Below are 19,820 nucleotides of genomic sequence, written 5' to 3'. Positions count from 1 at the left end.
ATGAGTGGTGTACGGTAGATGAAATATATTTCTAATAGCTCTATTTTGTATAACTTGGATTTCGGAAATTCTCTTCTTAGTTGTGAAACCCCAGATACTGCAAAGGTATGACAGGTGGGAATGTATCGTGGCAAAATATATTGATCGGATCATCGATAAAGAGAGAGTACCCTGTAATCGATATAATACTCCTGTTATCGGGACAATTTTTCTTTTAACATGATTAATGTATTCCGACCATGAGAGCTGAGAGTCTACTACAAAACCCAAATATTTCGTCACATTTTTTTGATCATTTCCGATGTTTACATTTAAAGAGATATTTCCTTTTCTACCGAAAAGAATATAGTCAGTCTTAGTTTTATTGAGGCTCAACTTATTAAGCCGAAACCATTCTATCAAAATCTCGAGATCCTTTTCGATAATTTTCTCTAGCTCTAATTGGGTTTTGGCATGATAAAAAATAGCAGTGTCATCAGCATATAGCTGTATTTTCCCTTTAATACCACAGTTAGACATATCGTTAATGCATAAGAAGAAACGTAAAGGTCCGAGAATGGAATCGAGTTCGGTACAAAGTACCTATTATTTTTTCAATTTAGGGTTCTTTTTTTATCAGATTCTTTTATTCGGAATTCCGAAAGAAGAAAACGCTTGCTTGCGGAGGGGCTAATAATTGCCTATCTATGGAATTGTACTATCCATAATTATCTGCGCTTATTCACGAAGTCGCCGCCTTACGTACATGATGTTCTAAGTGCACATATGAATTTATATTGAATTTACAATGTTGTGACTTGTTGATGATTGATTAAATATTGAAAAATCCAAAGCTATGGTTTTTCTAAGAGATGAATGTAAATGTAATCTGGGTGTAAAACGTAAGTGGGGAAATTATGGAACAGGTACATGATTTAGTACATTTGGGAAGTATGTTTTCTGAAGGTGAAAAGGTTGAATGATACAGTAAAATCAGTTATAGCAAATAAAAACCTAACAGCGAAAGCTCTACTGGAAGTACATATGTAATAGAGTTCTGGTACCAACCTTAATCTATGGAAGGAAGCATGCAGTTGTAAAAGAAGGATAAAAGTAGACTAACTACAGTCAAAATGCGATCTCTCGGGTGAATGTGCGGTAAAACGTTGTGTGATAGATGTTCGAATGGTGAAAAAAGGAAAAATGCAAGGCTGATATAATTATTATTAATAAAATTGCGAAAGATGTGTTGAGATAGTCTGGACATGTTGCGTGATGGTTAGTAGAGATGAGCGACATTTTTATACTGGTGACTTAGATGGTCACTGGTGATACCGGCGACCCGATTCCCCGCAAAGCAGCAACCCTGGTATTTTTCTAATTTTGCTTAGTGTAGGCCTTAAGGCCTGTTTTTTTTTAGAGAGATTACCCTCCTGCGATATTGATTCCCAGCTGTCAACCCATCTCTTTGGTGGTCTGCCCGGGAGTCTACTTTGTCGACCCTGTTCACTGCTTCAAAAATCACCGCAACAGCTCCGAGTAAGGCGTAATGTTGATATTTAAATGATTTTGACCGGGAAACTCGAATAAACGAACGCAAATGTCCAACCACGATCAGAGACTCATCGGTCGCCGGGAGGATGTCGTAGGGCCAATGCATCGCATTCAGAGATTTTTAAATTACCATAAAAATGTTGCATTGTTTACAGTTTTTTGTGTTAATTTGGTGTGTACCACTATATTACTATTTTTAAAAAAATATGTTGTGCTTTAAAAAAATAAAATATACTTTTGTTCTCCCTATTTATAAGAGTACAAAATAGTAAATACTATTTAAAAAAAAAACTTTTTGCGTTTATTTTCCATCCGTCTGTAATAAAAAAATAAAGGTACCTGGTTTTATTATCTTAAGTGTACAAATGTTTTTTTAGGAATAACCCGCAGAGCCTCTATTTTAGAGGCTTATCTGCAGATAAGATAGGGAAGATAAATATGAAAAATACATCACAAACACCCATACTAATAAAAAAACAATCTTTTTTTAATCTATTTTGCAATTGGCGGGAATCGAACCCGCGACGCTAGTTTCACAATCGAGCGTCTATCCAAGTACGCCACGGCGCCTGTCCTTGTGACTCCAAAGACACGCACGTGGATGGAAGAAGTGAAGCAGCGACTCGAGTGACTTAAAAAAAGCCGTGACTTACAGTCTGTCAATAAAGAGTAGAAAACAAGGGAGGGCGCCACTGTTGTTTAAATGGCAATACTAAAATAGAACACATGCTGGAAATGTAAAGCTGTGTATCCTACAATTTTGTAAAATATTAACTACACAAAAATATTTTTTCATTGCAATATAGATAGGTACCCACTGATCTCAAAATTAAATGAAATACAATAAATAACATACAAACATAACTTAATAGTATAATATTGTTATTATCGAAACATACAGTAAAGATAGAATTGTTAATGTTTTTTAACATGAGTTCGTAGAAAAAAATAATAACATGTAACTTTAAATATAATATAAGGTGGTTTCATGTAGACGGTGACATTCCTCGTGTTTTAAAGATATTTTTTTATATATCGTTTACAGTGTTCTGCATTTACAGTGTCATTATGCTTAAAGAGAACTGTCAAAACAGCATGTAAACATAATCTCAAATAAAAAGTAATTTTCAAGTGTTTTCAAGCAACATTGTCTATATATCATTTCAAAGTATTACAGAATTAAAAATAAATAGCAAAAACTTCAAAACATCTTGGAAGTTTGCCTATAAACGTCCGTTATATCCATTGAGATATTTTCGGCTTTACATTCTTCCAAACAACGTTGAAAAACGTTAAAAATTACCTCCCTAGTGCCACTTTTTATTGTTTTATTCATGTTGATAATAGTTTTTATAATTAGTGAATTTTTTAAAATACATAAAGCCAATTTAAATATCAATATCACATGAAAACTCGTACGCCGACGCTAAACAAAATGTGTTTGATACTTTTGACAATTAAATATTGGTGTTGCTAGTCTACAAATTTCGTAGTTCCACTTTTAATATTTTCTACTCTAAATTGACAAGCTGTACACGCCACCGTCGCCGGTATACCGCTCACTTATAAGTCGCTGTTAACCATTGGTTAGTCAAGTTATATAGAACGTTATTCACCTAAGGCGGCGAAATGTCAAATGTGAGTATTACTTGTTTTATTGTTTCTCATTGCAAAAAGTAGACATTGGTCACAACAGGTTACAAATTACAAAAAGAGGACGGTGGCGTCGGTTCAAAGTGTACATTTGAAAAGATAATCGGATAGTGCAGATACCTTTCTGTGCATTATATTTATTATACCATACATAGTCGGTTTGTTATTATTTCCAACGTCAGTCGCTTCGTAAATTAGCAAGGATGTCGTCGATTGTTGTTGTGAAAGAAGTACTAAATTCTTATAAACGATGGGTAGTCGCCAATCCCAGTCTCATAGCGGATGTGGAGACCGTTACCAAGTGGGTGTCGTACTTCGTGGCAGGGAAAGTGAACAAGTCGCCCTTAGTCTCGGAGCTCATCTACTCTCTGTCCAACTTGTTCGTCTTGTACAACGACACGATCATCCTCAAGTCGCGAGCCGACTACGGCAAGGACAAGAAGAAGGCCGCGCTCAAGTACTGGATGACAGTTCTCCACTTCACCGAAGTGTTCATCGAGATGACGGCGCGCCAGAAGTGGGGCTCGCGGGGCAAGTGGAGCGCGGCCGCCATCGTGCAACTCGTCAAGTGTGTCGCGAACCTAACGCTGGTCCACTGCTACCGAGAAATACCCGTTCAGCATCCGCCCATGCCCGCTCTGCACAGAAAGGCCCCGGCAGAGAGCGCGGCCGAGGACAACGGCGCCGGATTCAAGCTGAAGAGGAGCGGCAGGGTCATGCGCAGAGTGGAAGACGCGCCGCTCGCCCAGTTGAGGGACTGGAAGCCGCCGAGTGAGGTGAGCGTGAAAGCGGACAGCGCCGTGGCCAGCGCCCGGGCCCAGCGGGCGGGCGAGACTCTGTACATCCTCAAGCCGCTGTTGCACCTGGGCGCCGTCGCCTGCTGCGGCAGCCAGTCGTGGTCCCAGTGGCTGTGCTCTCTGCTGCTGGACTCCGCCAGCCTCTGGCTCGGTTCCGACCGGCTCAAGTCGCTCGACTACGAGCAGCGCGTGGAAATCAGCCGCCGGAAGCTGTGTCTCCTCTACTACCTGCTCAGGTCTCCTATGTACAATAGATACAGCCGGGACGTCATCAACCAGTTGTTGAAGAAGGCGGCCAATCTGCCCCTGGCTGGTCTCGTTTGCAACCCTATCTTACAGTACATTTCTGTATGGCAGGATACTTATTTCTATATGTGGTCCAACTAAGTCTTTCCCAAATCTTATTAGGTGTTGGGTCTGTTTAATTCAAATTACTGATTTGCATATTGTTGTTTTGCAGCGTAAATAACTCGCGTCACCATTATTGCGTAACCACAAAGCGAGTCATTTTAAATACAGTAAGACCCCTTTAATGCCGTTTCAGTATTTCGCGGTAGTATTGATATTCCCGAAATCATAATGTGTCGCTTAATTAATCACACACAGTTTGGTTGATATCGTTACGGCATGCATTATGTATTGGATAACTTCATGCAGCGCTTGGAACCAGTTCCCCGCATTAAGAGCGTCTTACTGTAATATGGAGTATTTGTTTGACGGGAACTATTTATATTTTTGAGGATTCAGCCTCGAGTCCTCGAAGGTTATGTCTGGTTCGTGTTGATGTCAGATGCGAGACTTCTGCATCTCTACCGTGAACAAATTCTAGGCTTTTGAAATGTGGTGTGTCGTAGAAAACTTCAAATATCAAATATTATTTGTGATAATTAGCGGTTTCATGTAGCAACAGTTAATTCTCGTTTTAAATACGACAACATGAAATTGGCATATTTGCAAATAGCTGCCTTTGAACAAGTACTCAAATCTCTAATACGCGATTTATTTTACAGAATGGATGATGTATGCCATTATGCTTAACAAAAAAGGTATATCCGTATGAAAAAATGCTATATTATGAATTAACCCATAGACATACAATTAAGTGTGTTTATTTTTTTGTGATACATATTTGTTAAATTAATGATTGCAAATCAGTTTAATTTTTTAAAATATTCTAACCAATATAAGCAATATTCTGCTACTAACTACTACTAGTCCATATCTGCTCCCTATGGAGTCCACAAACCACAAAACCTCCAGGGTCTACTGTCGGCCGTCAGCTCCCTCGCATTCTCCCGATGCAAGGCCGTATCCTGACTGCCGACGGATTGTCAGCCGTGGATGTCCCGGTGCCTCGTAGAAGAGGCAAGCTTGATGGCGGCCCTCGGAAGGCATGCGGAATACTGTATTGCCTCTTGGCGACAGTCATGACCATGGGTCTCCGTGTCCTACGTCGCATTTCCTTATTGCTCACAAAGTCAACTAATTAGCAAAATTCCCACTTTCAGCATATGAAAGAGTCAACTCAATGATTCACCCTGAACTAAAGTGCAGTACTGTTCATCTTGTAAACTATACAATGCAGTGCACTATACACCATTGAGTGCGGGTAACGGAAAGTGGGCAGTTGAAAACTGATCAACATTCCATTTATTTTTAACTAATAAAGTTGTATTTATGGAAAATGCGAAGCAATTTATTGTATCAAATTAAAGTAACAAATCTATATTATAAATTTTTGCAGGAGCTATAAATGTCGGGTTTAATAATCTTCCGAAAACGTATAGTAACATGATCCGTAATGAGGCTTAATTCTGAGACAAGCAAATTCAAAATGGCCAAAAATGACATTTGAATGCAGCTAAGGTAAGTGTTGCAATGGAAAATATTGCTATTATACAGTAAATTTTAGTATCCTATTTCCGAAATGGAATTTTGTCACAATACTTACCTGATATGGATAAAGTAAAATCGTGCGGCCGTTTATTGTTTGCATATATCCATCTGTAGTGTACACCCCTGGCAACATAAATAGCCGAATGACTAGTTTAGTACAAAAATTCCCGTTAAGTGCTCAAAATAATTACACCTAGGTTTGAGACATGGACTTATCACTTCGAAGAACAATAAATCACTACTTATGAACCTGGAAAGTCCTCAATTAAGTAAAGTATACATATAGCTTTACGCATAAAGCATAAAATTGAAAATGCGTTAGAATGATCGTAAAAAATAAATAAATACCTTCGTGTTTAAAAAGTTAAATTTTTACGGGTTCGCCTATTTATGTTGCCGGAGGTGTACATATATATATATAGGTGAGTGTCTGCTCTTGGCAAACAGCGTGCTTCTTGACAGCTGCTAAAATATTGCGTACCTACAAGCTTTGCGGAATTAAACATATAAGTTATGTGTTCTTTCTTTTTTCTTCAATTTACATTTCATCAGACTGAGCCACAGTAACGCGTTGCCGGGTAAAATCAATTAAATTCACTGTTGCTACTTAAATTTCTAAACAAAATAGAAGTTCATTACACATGGAAGTTTAAAAAAATTATATTTCTAGCAATGTATTCTTCCATTCATAAATGTTTTGTGAGCTTTGCTAAAAAATATATTTTTATGAATAGCTTACTTTGGAATTAAGCCCCACATATGTTTTTTGATAATGTTTGCAAAATTTGCCAATGTAGATTATCAACAATTATCTCTCAATTCTCAACATAAATTAATGTTTTTGTAATTTAAAACATTCATTCTGGAGGGTGTTCTGTATTGATTCATTATCAAATTATATTCAATGTGCTAAATCTTTTATAAGAAAGTGTATAACACACATTTGTTTCATATTTTTGTATTATCAATTGTTAAAATAAATAAAATAAATAAAATCTGTTATATTTTTTTCAAAAAAATTTGAGAGATCCACTGCACTGTAGGTCAGAGAATAGAACGCCATACCGTTCTGACTTTGCAAACATTCTTTGCCTCTTCCACATCATGAATCTCCTGATTTGTAGTAATCGATCACGCTACTATTTCCAACTATATACTTTCACCTCATGTATTTGTTTTATGGTTCTTCTTCACTTTTTTGTCCCACATGTCCAAAGCCGATCCTTGAAAATGTCCATAATTTATTCAGACACTGGATAACTATCCTACAGATGATATATCGATACATATATATTATAGGACTATCATCTTGAGACTTTTATCATTTTTATACAAAAAAGACGGAAGTCTGAGCATCGCGGGGTTTTTCGACCCGCTATTTGGGATGCTCAGATATTTTTTTGTAGAAAAACTATAGATGCTTTATCTCAAGTTGACGCACCTTTAATATACCTATATGTTCATTATATACTTACTGAGATACAACCGTACACTGAAGATATTATCAATATAAATCAAAACACAATTTATGAATGTAGGTTTTTCTGCGTTAAATTGAAAATTCACGGTGAAAGTTAGGTTCTGAAATAAACTTTATTTACACCGAGGTATGGTGTGCAGTCGCGTCATCATTACTCGGGCATGTGCCAGCACCGTGATACTTTTCCGCACTAAAATGGTTATCAAATTTAACCGGTATTTTAACACCGTTCAGTGTAGCATTCACTACTAATTAAAAAACCCTACAAAACATATACTAATGTGTTTTTTTTGCAGTTCGATGATCCTATAGAAAGGCGTCCCAAACATAAGTTACTTATGTAGAATCATAAATCGGGTTTTCATTTGTATTAATAATAATATATTAATGTTCATTGTTTTTTAAATCATAAATAATTTGTATTTTAAGCAATTAAAATATTGAGCGTTTACAGATTGTTATGATGCAAGATGAGGAAGGCTGATAATCTCGTTCTAGTAATTACAGAAACTATTGCATTTTTTATAAACTAATAGTGCATAAAAAGGGCAATTTTTGTTCCATCAAATTGGATGGCTGATGATCGGCAGTGAAGCCTGAAAAGTAATCTGCTATTTTGGCTTTATGCCCAGTGGGACCATCCAAGTCAGGATAGAAACGGCGAGAAATTGCTTTTTCAAAATTTATGAGCTCCTAGTAATAGAAATTTCAATCTGATTTCAGTGCTTCTCTACAGTGTCAAAAGCTGGACTAGTAAAATACAAAGTAATACGTATTGAATTACGAGATGAAATTAAAGGTAAATACAGCATAGGATAAAGACACACATCCAGGATTGAAAACTTAAAAGAGTGGTCCCACTGTAGCACTGAGACGCTGATTAGAGCGGTTGCAGACAATGCAAATATTGCCGTGATGATTGCCAATGTTCAGCATATGGCGAAATAAGATTGGTAGAGGTACGTTCTATGAACAGGTCAAGCATATACACCCCCGGAAACATAAATAGCTAAACGACTAATTAAGTAAAAAATTCCCGTTTAGTGCTCATAATAATTGAACCTAGGTTTGAGTCATGGTTTTATCACTTCAAAGAACAATAAATAACTACTTACGAACCTGGAAAGTCCAAAATTCCTTCAGTTAAACACCTGATTCGGCAATGATTATTCGTTTTCTTGGAGAGTCAGTATTTTATTCGAGCAAAATGTCTAAACTTTTGTTAGAAAAAAAAAAGTTATTGTAGCGGAACTTTAAAAAGATTTCTGAAAAAAAGAAAAAAAAGAGGGATACTTAATCAAAAAGTGGGCACAAGATTGAAATGCTGCACTTTAAAACGTGATGATCGTGTTCTAAAAAAAATATTACTAAGAAATCTGTTTGCATCAGCTCAAGAACTGAGTCAGTGTTAGTGTACGCATAATCTTAAATAAATTACTAGAATTTGGATAACTGTCCAAAAAAACCTATATTGAATCAGGAAATGAAGAAAAACCGTTTCGAATGGGCGAAAGCAAAAAAAAATTTAGATGGAGGACGATTGGGAAAGAGGTGTATTTTCTGAAGAATCGATATTTAATTTGATTGTCCACACATCAGTTTAAAAGCAACATTGTTGCCGGGGGTGTATCTTCAATATTGAGATTGTACTATCAGCACTTTTATGATTTTTTATTACATCACATCGATTTCATAACATTTATATAAAAAAACCCAATTTACATATAGGAAACTCGATGACATAAAATTTACATCACGCGCCTGCTCGAGGGAAAACCTTACCTTTAACTGCTGAGGTGGGGGCCGCTCAGGCCTTGAGAAAGTAAAATTGTTGAATTATTCCGTTCACTCCTGCATGACACACTCGTACCTTCGAGTTTAGTTGTACCGAGACAGTCAACAGCTGTGCACGTGTTAAAAATGTTGACAATGTTCCCGAAGAACAGACGTCTTCCGATGACGATGTTCCTTTGTCATCAATTCGATCCGTTTACGGGAAAAATCGCTACAAATAGGTGCTTCAAACACTATTTAGATCCATTCGACTTCCCCAACACAATATAATTAGACAAACTAACCTCTCAAATCTAAAGCTAACGAGTGTTGAACGAAAGGTTGCCACGTGAGCTACGTTTGAGTTTGGAACGTGTGCTGGGAAAGGATATGCCTGTATCTGACCATCAAGAAGTTGACGAAGAAAAATCTAAAATAAGAAAAAGAAAAATCTAAAATAAGAAAAAGGTTCCATATACTCGTATTTCCTTTGAAGCTTAAAAGGAAATCTAAACACACATATTATGTATACAAAAAACATGTTGCCTTCAATGTGCTATAATTAGTGATGTACCATTTGCTAGAAAGACTATTTGATATTAAGATTCTAAGTTAATCTGTTGATTTCTTAAAATATATTTTTTTATGCTTTGTTATTTATGATCTCATATGATTTTTGAATTAGTAATTATTTAAAATTAATTACTAATTCAAAGTTAAGAAAACACTTAACTTTGAATTAGTAATTAATTTTAAATAAATAAATTAAACAAAAATTATATTATTTAATTTAAATATATCCACTAAAGCTAATTAATAAGATTTTGAAATATAAGCGTATGTAGGGGAGAAGACCCTACCCTGTCAATCGGTTCCCGTCGGCCATCTATGTAAATATTCGCAAATCTTTTTTAATGTCAGAACGTAATAATGTCCTTTAGCCATTGCATTATATTTGTGGCGCGGAGAGGCTACTAATATTTTTGTTAAAATCAAAAAACAATTTTTGTGCATCGAAAGTAAATTTTTGTGCATCGAAAGTAAATTTTTGTGCATCGAAAGTAAATTTTTCAATCAACACTCCGGTAATTTTTGAATTTAAGGCAAAGAATTTGTTTTTACTTATTTGCATGCATCTCTTTACTGATTATATTGGCTATTAAATATTAAATATATTCTTATTATTCAATAATAAATTTCCCTCAAAAACGTAACTGTCAATTTAATTGTTTTACTGTATGTCCCATACCTTGGGCCATCTCAGGGTTCTGTACCTCGGGACATAACCAAAAGTATGTCATATATCAGTTTGAGAGTTTACTAACCTCAAAATCGTAATTAAATAAAAAAGGAAAACCGATTGATTTTTATAATGTTGTTTTCTCTCTAAATGGTTATAAAGACGTTGTATGCCTTTAATTATTAAATAAACTTAAGAAATATAAAACTATATAAATAGTTTTACTCAACAATTACTTTATATGCCCAAGGTACGGGACCGTACCGTACCTTGGGCCGAGAGAAGAGGTTTTATAAAATGTCATTCCTATGTAAACTATGCATGATAAGCATATGATATCTTCTAACAATTTGATTATAAATAACCAATCTATTCGGTTCAACATTTTTTTTACGTACTTTGTCAATTAACAATTTTATGAGCCCAAGGTACGAACCTCTCCCCTATATGCGGGACTCTGAGCCCCCCACATCAGTGGTTACGTGAAATTAAATCCATCTCAGTAGTTAAAGGTTAAGCTGGAAGGTTAAAATACAAACCTTGAGTTATTTTCAGATGTTGGTGAGAATATCTGTAGTTTGAAACTAGCCGTGTTTACATTAAAAAACTCAAAAAGTGGTCTTATACAATGTTAATGTAAATGCCAACTCAATAAATAATATTAATGTATAATTGTAAAAAATGTGAAAAATTGTAAATAAAGCTTGTTTATTATAAACAATCTTTTATTTTACACACATGAAGTAACCAGTTTTAGAGATTGAATTATTTTTGTACCAGCGCAGTGGGGTACTTGGGCAGTGGGGTACCTCTGCCATATATATATATATATATATATATAGGCAGTTAGTACAGCGAGCCGAGCGCTCCATCCATAGTTTCGGATGCTCGCTGATGCTCGCCGCAAGCGATGTTACGTTACGACAAAATGCTCCGGTCAGTCTCCACCATTACAATGTCAATGTTTTTGGGTTGGATAAATTATCAAGCAGTAAGTTAAGGCAGCGATTTGTGTCAGAAAGAAATACAATATTCAGTTGATATTCAAAACATATTTTTATTATTTTTTGTGTGCCATAAAAACAGTCTTAATTGTAAAAATAACAAATTTTCCATAGTATGGATAGATTATTTCAGCAGTAAAATGGTTAACTGTCACAACTGTCGTCAAGAAAAGGCGATTCAGTTAGCTTGGCCATGTACTCCGCAAGCCTCCCGAGAGCCGCCATCAAGTTTGCCTCCTTCCCAAGGCAGGTTCCAAGGCGCCAACGTCGGGATGCGGACCTGACTTGGAAGGATGCAAGGGAGCTGGCGGCTGACAGAAAAGCCTGGAGACAGTTTGTGGACTCCACATGCTCCACGTAGGGAGTGGATGTGGTTTAACTTTTAAGTAGCGGATAAACTAGTGACTGCAGCGGTTGAATGAAGAGATTTATTGATTTAATTGGTAATTTAGTTCAGTCGGTATCCTGCGTGATGAGCGCGGTGCCGCGGCGGATCCAGTGGGGCTGCGGGCGCGAGGCGGGGAGTAGGAAGGGGATGACGAAGTTGGTGCTGTGGCCGGTGGTGGAGAGCACGCCAGCGCGCGCGGCCGTCTTGTACAGCGGTGCCACATAGCGCGAGTCGGGCGCGGGTAGGCCCTCCACGGGGCGCAGCCAGAACACCGGCAGCGGGGCCGTCCTCTCACCTGGGTCGCCAGTTAGCCTTGTTTTAGGAAGTGCTATGTCTGCTCTGCACTACAGAGTAGAGAGCAGAGAGTAGAGTCTCGGTTATCCGACCTACCTGGGCAATGCCCCTTTCCTTTACCCGACTGCACGCATTATATTCGCGCGCCCACTACTACTGTAAAACATGTTTTATTACTTTGCCGTAAGTGCATTTTGATGTTTTAGTTCGTTACATTCAGTTATGTTACATGTTCATATTTGAAATTAAGTTTTCCATGGATAATCGAGACTCTACTGTACTACGATCGAAGCAGCCCGTAGGTCATTCAACAATATGAGATAAGAGCTGGGACCTGATACAGCGTGAGAAGAAGAAGTGATAGGTTTGTGGCAAGGAAAAACAAAATGATAGCTTGTGAAAGGGATCCGCAATCAACTACTGTTACTACAACTATCACGCCGTTTCCGGTAGGGATAGGCAGAGAAGATGGAACGCCACACTTTTCTGTCCTGACATACACTCCTAGCTTCCTTGTCATCCTACCCTCCGATTACGCAGACTTTTGACACCACCAGATTTGGTTCTGACTGATCTTATCGTGCCAAGTCTTTTTCGGTCATCCTCGTTCTGTTCTCCCACTCACATTGGCCAAATGTACTTTCTTATTCATTCTCTCGTTATCCATTTGGTCCACATGTCCATACCACCATAAAAAACTTTTATTTATCCCTAAGTGTGAGTGTGCGGTTATTTTTATGTGCTATATTGGAAAATAAATTGAATATGTACCTGGGTTTGAATCAACCAATTGCATTTCTGGAATATCCCAGCGTCCCGCATCAATAAAAAGACCGTGAATGTAGATTCCATTTTCAGGCATAGTAAGATGGTGAAACACCTCTGATTCTGCCTTCTATAAATTTAAACATGACACAAGATTTTTTTTACTTCATTAAAACAATCAAACTATATAAATCACTGGAAAGGTATAAATATTAATATAACATTAAATTACACCATCAGTTGATTATTATTATACCAAACTTTTTATAGGATCACAGACTACCGTCAAAGGAATGGACTAATTTTGGAAATATTTCACTAGAAAATGTATTTTTTTTTTAATCACTATGACCGATTTTCTTCAATAATATACAAAAATATACAAATTCAATTAATTCTTTAGTGAAAAAAAGAAATACGTTTTTTTTTAAATCTATTGTTTTCATCCTTACAATGTCGAATTTGTCCAATAGCGATATTGTAAACAACTGTCTAAATATTGGGTCATATAAAAAGTCTAATTTTTTTGGTACGTGAGGGATAATCCATCACACTTACTGTAGATTTACTAGAGTACGCCAATCTTACGTCATCTTGCGATATGTAAAACGGTAGCGGTGTGAAGTCAAACATGAGCTGATTGATGGAGACGCCATAGCGCCGAGAGAATGCTTGCAGCGACCCCGTGAGGAGGCCCTGGGGGAAGAACAGACCGGATATCCAGCTGCTCGGAGGCATCCCAGTCTGCATCCAGTGCTGAAATTGTTTGGAATTTAATTGCACTGCCTTACAAATTGGCGGAAAATATTCTGACATTTTATAAGAAACAGAAAAAAAAATTGACAATAACGTTTATCGAATTCTCGATGCTGCAAAAGTAAAATATACAAAAAAAAAAGTGCGTGTGACTTAACGAACACAATTTTAAACTGGCTCATACTGTACTCATTACAAAATATTAAAAAAAAAACTTTTTGGTACCCCTAATAATAATCTTGTCCGCCTCTGTGATGTAATGGTTAGCGTGTTTAGCTACCGTGCTGGAGGTCCCAGATTCGATTCCCAGGGGGGGGGGTTAAAATAAAAATATTAGTAATTTTACACTCTAATATTTATTTAATATTACCCTGAACTAGTCCCTGAAGCGCAGAAGTGATCACCTCGCCTTTGTGTAAGTAACGATTAAGATAACACTGCATCAATACGATGTAGTGCCCTATGCACTAAGATAAGAATAATTATAAAAAAGTCAAAAATAAGAATAAATTTACATACATCCACAAAATTTATCCTTAGAATAAGATCGTGAACCCAACTTCCCAGCAGCTTTAGGGAATTGTAAGCTTTGGCCGTCCAGATCTTTGGAACCTGGTTATTTAGGAATGATCTAAAAACATCTTCGAGATCATCAGACATCACAATAAAGCCCTGAAAGATACAAAAAACATTATTTAAACTGGTGTAGCTCTGACGCAACCTTCAAATTCACGCCATCATCACTACATACACTATGCCCACGCAAGTGCAACTGGATATATCAGAAAATTAAAAATAATATATATATATATATATATATATATATATATATATATATATATATATGTATATATATATATATATATATTTATATATATATATATATATATATATATATATATATATATATATATATATATATATTTATATATATATATATATATATATTATATATAAATATATATATATATATATATAAATATATTTCTGAGGCGGAGGGCTGATCACCTTTCCTTCGTGTGTTAACGATCAAGATAACACTGTTTATATAATGCAGTGCCCTATGCACCATTAGGGTGCGGATAAGGGTTTGAATTGAATATATATTAATATATTTAGAAAAAGTAAAACTTTGTTTTGCTAAAAAATAAAGTTATTCCCTGACTGCTTTGATATTTTTTTTAAAATTACCTAAGGTCCAAGTGACCCTTAAATCTAGCTACGGCTTATGCAACCCTGCTTAACATGGCCCGAGTGGGTTTACTCTTTATGTTTGAAGTTAGGTACTATGATTTCATGTGATTTTTGATGCTTAAACACCCACATAATGCAGTTCAACCAAGAAATGTCATTTAACTTAAGTAAAAAACTTAAATACAATAAATCAATTTACCTTGATGGCCTTCTGAAGATCTGCAAGAGAGCTGTGAATGAACTTGAGCAATTTGTTAAACCTGTTTATCTCCTGAATCAGCACTGTGGTCAGTGAGTACACCCTTCCCATAGAATCTTTCTGGAAAAGCATGAAAGCCAAAGAAATATCAATGTTAGCTACGTCATTATTTTTTATACGTTAACACACGTTTTTATATGTTATGGATGGAAAAGGCATTTCTACCCGGTGAGACGATTGATGCGTAAAGACGGAAGGGTATTTTCACCTTCTGCGCCGGCTTCATTTCAAAGTCAGAAAAGAAGGAATTATTTAATGTTTTATATGAATATTATCAACCAATCTCTTTTTTAAGGTCACACAATTATCAAATCCCGTCGCCAGCGCTCCGCAGGCGTAAAAAATACCTGTCCGAAATGCATTAATATAAAATTTGGAGTTCAAAGAATTTATCACAGAGGTGTCTGGCACGTTGCATTTTTAAATGTTTAGTATATCATAATTATCTCCAGAGATGTCTCTGTCGGTGCCAATACTGACACCGCCAGGTCTTTATTTTGACTAAGTGCAAAAATTTACCTGCATGTGTGACTTCATCATCAGTTCCACATCTATTTGAATGACAATATCTCGTTTCATATCCTCTGATAGTTTCCAAACAATCTGGTCGGGTGATTCTCCCCCCTTGTCCCCTGAGCCAGCGGCTTGGCCTTTCATTATGTTGCCAATGAATTGATTTATCTCCTCCGTCTGAAACCCCAGAATACGAGCTCTCAAATTCCAGAAAATTAATTCTCGAATCTAAGAACATAAACTCTTGAATCCCAGAATATGAAGAGTTGGGCTAGTTGGAGAATTTGGGAGATATAATTGTTTTAACAGCTACAGGTCGAGCGTACATTTGCTTAGGCCGCGGGTAGCCGTTATTGCGCATGGCACATGGGTACTTAAAGGTTAACTTTGTTACACTTTGAGGTTCAGAAATATTTATAAAAATTCGGCAAACAGACATGACAATTTACAAAATTATTTAAATATTTTACTTTTTATTTAATTAAATAACAATTTACTTCATATATCAGCAAAAAATCCATTTCTATAATAAAATTAATATAAATCCTACTTGGAAACCATATTTTATATGTAAGTATTATTATTATATCCGCTTCGAACGACCACAGAGTAGGACACTGACCCAGGAATAGACAGTAGAACGCTTCTCTCATGATATGGACTCCAGAAAAATTCAGAACACATAATAATAATCTTCAAACCCTGATTCGCACCTAATGGTTCATAGGACACTGAATCGTAAAAGCGGTGTTATCTTGTTAACACATGAAGGAAAGGTGATCAGCCATGCGCTTCAGGTAACAGTCCAGGGTTATATTGAATAAAAATTAGATCGAAATATCACTCATATTTATTTAAACCCCCCTGGGAATTGAACCCGGGACCTCCAGTACGGTAGCCGAACGTGCTGACCATTACACTGCGGTAGTGGATATAATAATAATAATACTTACATATAAAATATGGTTTTTAAGTAGGATTTCATTATAGAAATGGATTTTTGCTGATGTTTTAATGGTAGGTAAAACTCCACTATTATACACTACTTTAATTCATTTCTTCAGAATAATCATATAAAATTATGATTTTCAACCTCTGCCTTATTGTGTAACAATTTTTTAATTTTGTCTAGCTTCCTACCAGTCTGACGATGTTTGTAACGACAAAACCCGGTGACTGGTCAAACAAAATAAATGTGAAATTTACTATATATTTGTTGTTTCTCTGCCAAGTAGTCAGTGCAAAAATTAAATGAAATGATTAAATAATAACAATTTACAGTATGAGGCCGATGACTGACACTTATGTTACGAGTCCTTGATCTAAAAGAACCAAACTAGTTCTAACTATGAGGTACTAACTCATTTTGCACTAGTACAGAGTTTGTACTGACCTGAAAAGCTATATTAGCATTGTCATGCATTCCAAATATCTCTGGCTCCTCTATGATGGGCAGCTGGTCTATGAACTGCAAATAATCTACAATCTTCTCGTGCTGCGGACAGTGATAGATGCCGGACTCGGAATAAGCGTACTCTGGCTCGAGTACATATGGAGCAAAAAAGCTGGAAAGGATAGTCTTCAAGCAGCGCTGATCCCACACATCGGTGACTCTCCCTCCGTAAGTTATTTCACCTACAAAATAATGGTCGTATTTCAAATACATCTTCTCTTCAATTCAATTCAATTTTATTCAGTAAAAATTGACAAACACATAACAAATTAAAATTTTAAGTGTATATATATAATATAATATAAAACCCTTATCCGCACCCCAATGGTGCATAGGGCACTGCTTTATATAAACGCAGTGTTATCTTGATCGTTTACACATGAAGGAAAGGTGATCAGCCCCCCGCTTCAGGACCAGTCCAGGGTAATATTGAATAAATATTACAGTGGAAAAAATCACTTCTATTTATTTGACCCCCCTGGGAATCGAACCCGGGACCTCCAGAACGGTATATATTAACTCAAAAATTATGAAGTAAAGAAGAACACTCTAGTTAAAGATGTAGAAGAATCCTGCTTCGGAATACTCCCTCAGACACATGGAACAGATTAATATCTGGAGGTTTATTATTCAGCATAGCGGTAGCTCTTCCTACAGGCATAACCATCGGCAGGTTGGTCCTGTATACAGGAATGTGAAACAATCTATGCAGACGCTGTCTTAGGTAACTATCGGGAACATACAGACCAATGCTGCGGATAATTTTAGGATTATCGATCATACCAATCGCAACAATCGATAAAAATGCGTAATCAAATACACATTCTAACTTGTTTTTCTCTCTATTTTTCCAGTTTAAAATCATAACGATTAGTTTCACGCCATAGTGTATATTGTATCCCTACGTACAGGCTTTGCCCATGTGGGATTTTCTGTTCATGTTTATATGTATCAATGAATGGATGTAAAAGGTTAAAATATATTTTTAAAATAAATAAATATGCAAAAAGATGCGATTACCTTACCACATTTTTTCATTCACACGAAATTAACGTGACATCTAAAAACATTTCTAGGCTAAGGACCTAAGAGATTATTTACCTGTGATGTATATGAGGGCATCCCATAGTATGATGGAGTTCTGACAGAATATTTCTAGGTTGGACAGGGCACATTCCCTGTCACTATCGTTGAATTCGTAGATGATGGTCCATCCGAGGGGGCCAAATTTCTTTCTTTCTTGGATGACGGCGTGGAACATGCACAATCCAAATATCATTGTACGCCACGTTTGGCCCAGGGCTGTAACCCAAATACATATATTTATGAGCCATTGAAGCTAATGGGGCCCTGGGACATCCACAAAAGATTGTCAATGTGTTTCGTAATTGATCATTATATTCACTGTTACCATTTTATATATCATAAGATGATGTTAGATCCCTCAATATTTAGAGAAAGCTTTATATACTAATTGACAATGCGCTCCATTCAAAATTCATATAATTCTCATTATACAAGGAATCAGAAATAACAATTCATTGCCTCTGCAAAAATCAATGAGCAACATTCACGTAAACATTGACAATCTTACTGACTATTCTCAGGGCACTTAAGGGAGACTGCTTTACAAAGACCATGTGAAAAAATGAGCAACAAAGATAAAACTGAATTATATAATTCAGTGCCCATTGCACCACTGGGGGCACATAAGGGACATAGAAAACAACATTTTATTGACATCTCAACATAGATGAGGAAGAATATGCAAGTCTGGATATTTACAGGGCTTACGAAGTGTCAAGACTAGTTGACCATCCAACCCATAATAAAAAACCACACTACTGTGTCAATCATGGGTAGAATGGTAAGTATTTTGTATGTTGAAAGCATTGTTAAATTTGTGGTATGGTCATAAAATTTACAATATATTGCCTATACCACAAAACAATTTAAAAAAATTAATAACCTGATGATAGTCACAAATTTATTAAATTGGAATTACACAAAGTGAACGATGAATTATAAGTAGGCTTACCATAATTATGAAGCTCTAAACCGGGACACGAGGGACAGGTAGGGTAAAAAACAAATAAGGACAGTGGAACCTCTTATAACGAGCATATTTCGTTCCAGCATCTTCCTCGTTAAGCGAAACATTTTTTCCCATAGAAATCAATGTAAAATACGATAATGGGTTCCATGCCGAAAAAATACTCAATTTAACAAATATTTTTTAACATATGTATATTCAAATAAAAAAACAACTCATCAAAAAGACTATCAGTATTAATTTGCTGTCGTTCATCTGATTGGTGTATTTCGTTTATAGATTATGCAGATCTCTCTATTTCTTCCCATTTTAGTGTAAAAATTTAGAATTATTTTTCCATATTTCTCAAAAGAAATGCAGAAATGCAAGATAAATAGACAGTGCTCGCGCAAACCAGGGCAAAATCTAACCCGGCCGGGACTCCGGGACCCGTGTCTGAAACCGGGACAATCCCGGTCAAACCGGGACGTATGGTAAGCCTAATTATAAGGAGAGTGTTTTAAACTGGTAAGCGTTACACTAAATAGGTTAAATCACTTAAACCAGCCCATGATAGAATGTGAGCCCTGTAAACACTCAGACGACTTCCATTTATTTTTCTTCCATGTTGTCAATATAACTCCTTAGTGGGCAAACCCAGATGTGTGAACAAATGGTCACAATCAAAATATTATGGATGATATTTTTAAGTTAATTTTTTCGGTAATTTATTATTGATTACCGAGTATTTATTATTTAAATTTAGTTTTCATATGAATTGGTATAATAA

The 19,820-nt window shown here is 36.2% G+C and overlaps 2 protein-coding genes across 2 annotated transcripts in view; one reads left to right on the top strand and one right to left on the bottom strand.

Moving 5' to 3' along the window:
- Positions 1–2,537: 2,537 nt before the first annotated feature.
- On the top strand, positions 2,538–11,185 carry Pex16 (peroxisomal biogenesis factor 16). Its single transcript, XM_088260974.1, has one exon. It carries the CDS (start codon positions 3,390–3,392, stop codon positions 4,368–4,370), a length of 981 nt encoding a protein of 326 aa, XP_088117100.1. The 5' UTR covers positions 2,538–3,389; the 3' UTR covers positions 4,371–11,185.
- Positions 11,186–11,404: 219 nt separating this feature from the next.
- The window catches only part of Dhc16F (Dynein heavy chain at 16F), a 79,338-nt gene continuing 70,922 nt past the window's right edge, over positions 11,405–19,820 (bottom strand). Inside the window, exons 58-65 of the mRNA XM_088260973.1 lie at positions 18,100–18,300; positions 16,939–17,180; positions 15,552–15,722; positions 14,973–15,092; positions 14,099–14,251; positions 13,382–13,579; positions 12,830–12,953; positions 11,405–12,059 (exon numbers count right to left, since the gene is read on the bottom strand). Coding sequence (XP_088117099.1) covers positions 11,830–12,059; positions 12,830–12,953; positions 13,382–13,579; positions 14,099–14,251; positions 14,973–15,092; positions 15,552–15,722; positions 16,939–17,180; positions 18,100–18,300 — 1,439 coding nt within the window. The 3' untranslated portion in view covers positions 11,405–11,829. The remainder of the gene's footprint in view (positions 12,060–12,829; positions 12,954–13,381; positions 13,580–14,098; positions 14,252–14,972; positions 15,093–15,551; positions 15,723–16,938; positions 17,181–18,099; positions 18,301–19,820) is intronic.

The sequence above is a fragment of the Brachycentrus maculatus genome, unplaced genomic scaffold (assembly GCF_059751285.1).
Source record: "Brachycentrus maculatus isolate JH-2025_06_01 unplaced genomic scaffold, ASM5975128v1 h1tg000144l, whole genome shotgun sequence".
In the NCBI taxonomy this organism is placed as follows: domain Eukaryota; kingdom Metazoa; phylum Arthropoda; class Insecta; order Trichoptera; family Brachycentridae; genus Brachycentrus; species Brachycentrus maculatus.
The sequence above is the reverse complement of the archived record's forward strand: the minus strand, read 5'-3'. Positions and strand labels throughout refer to the sequence as shown.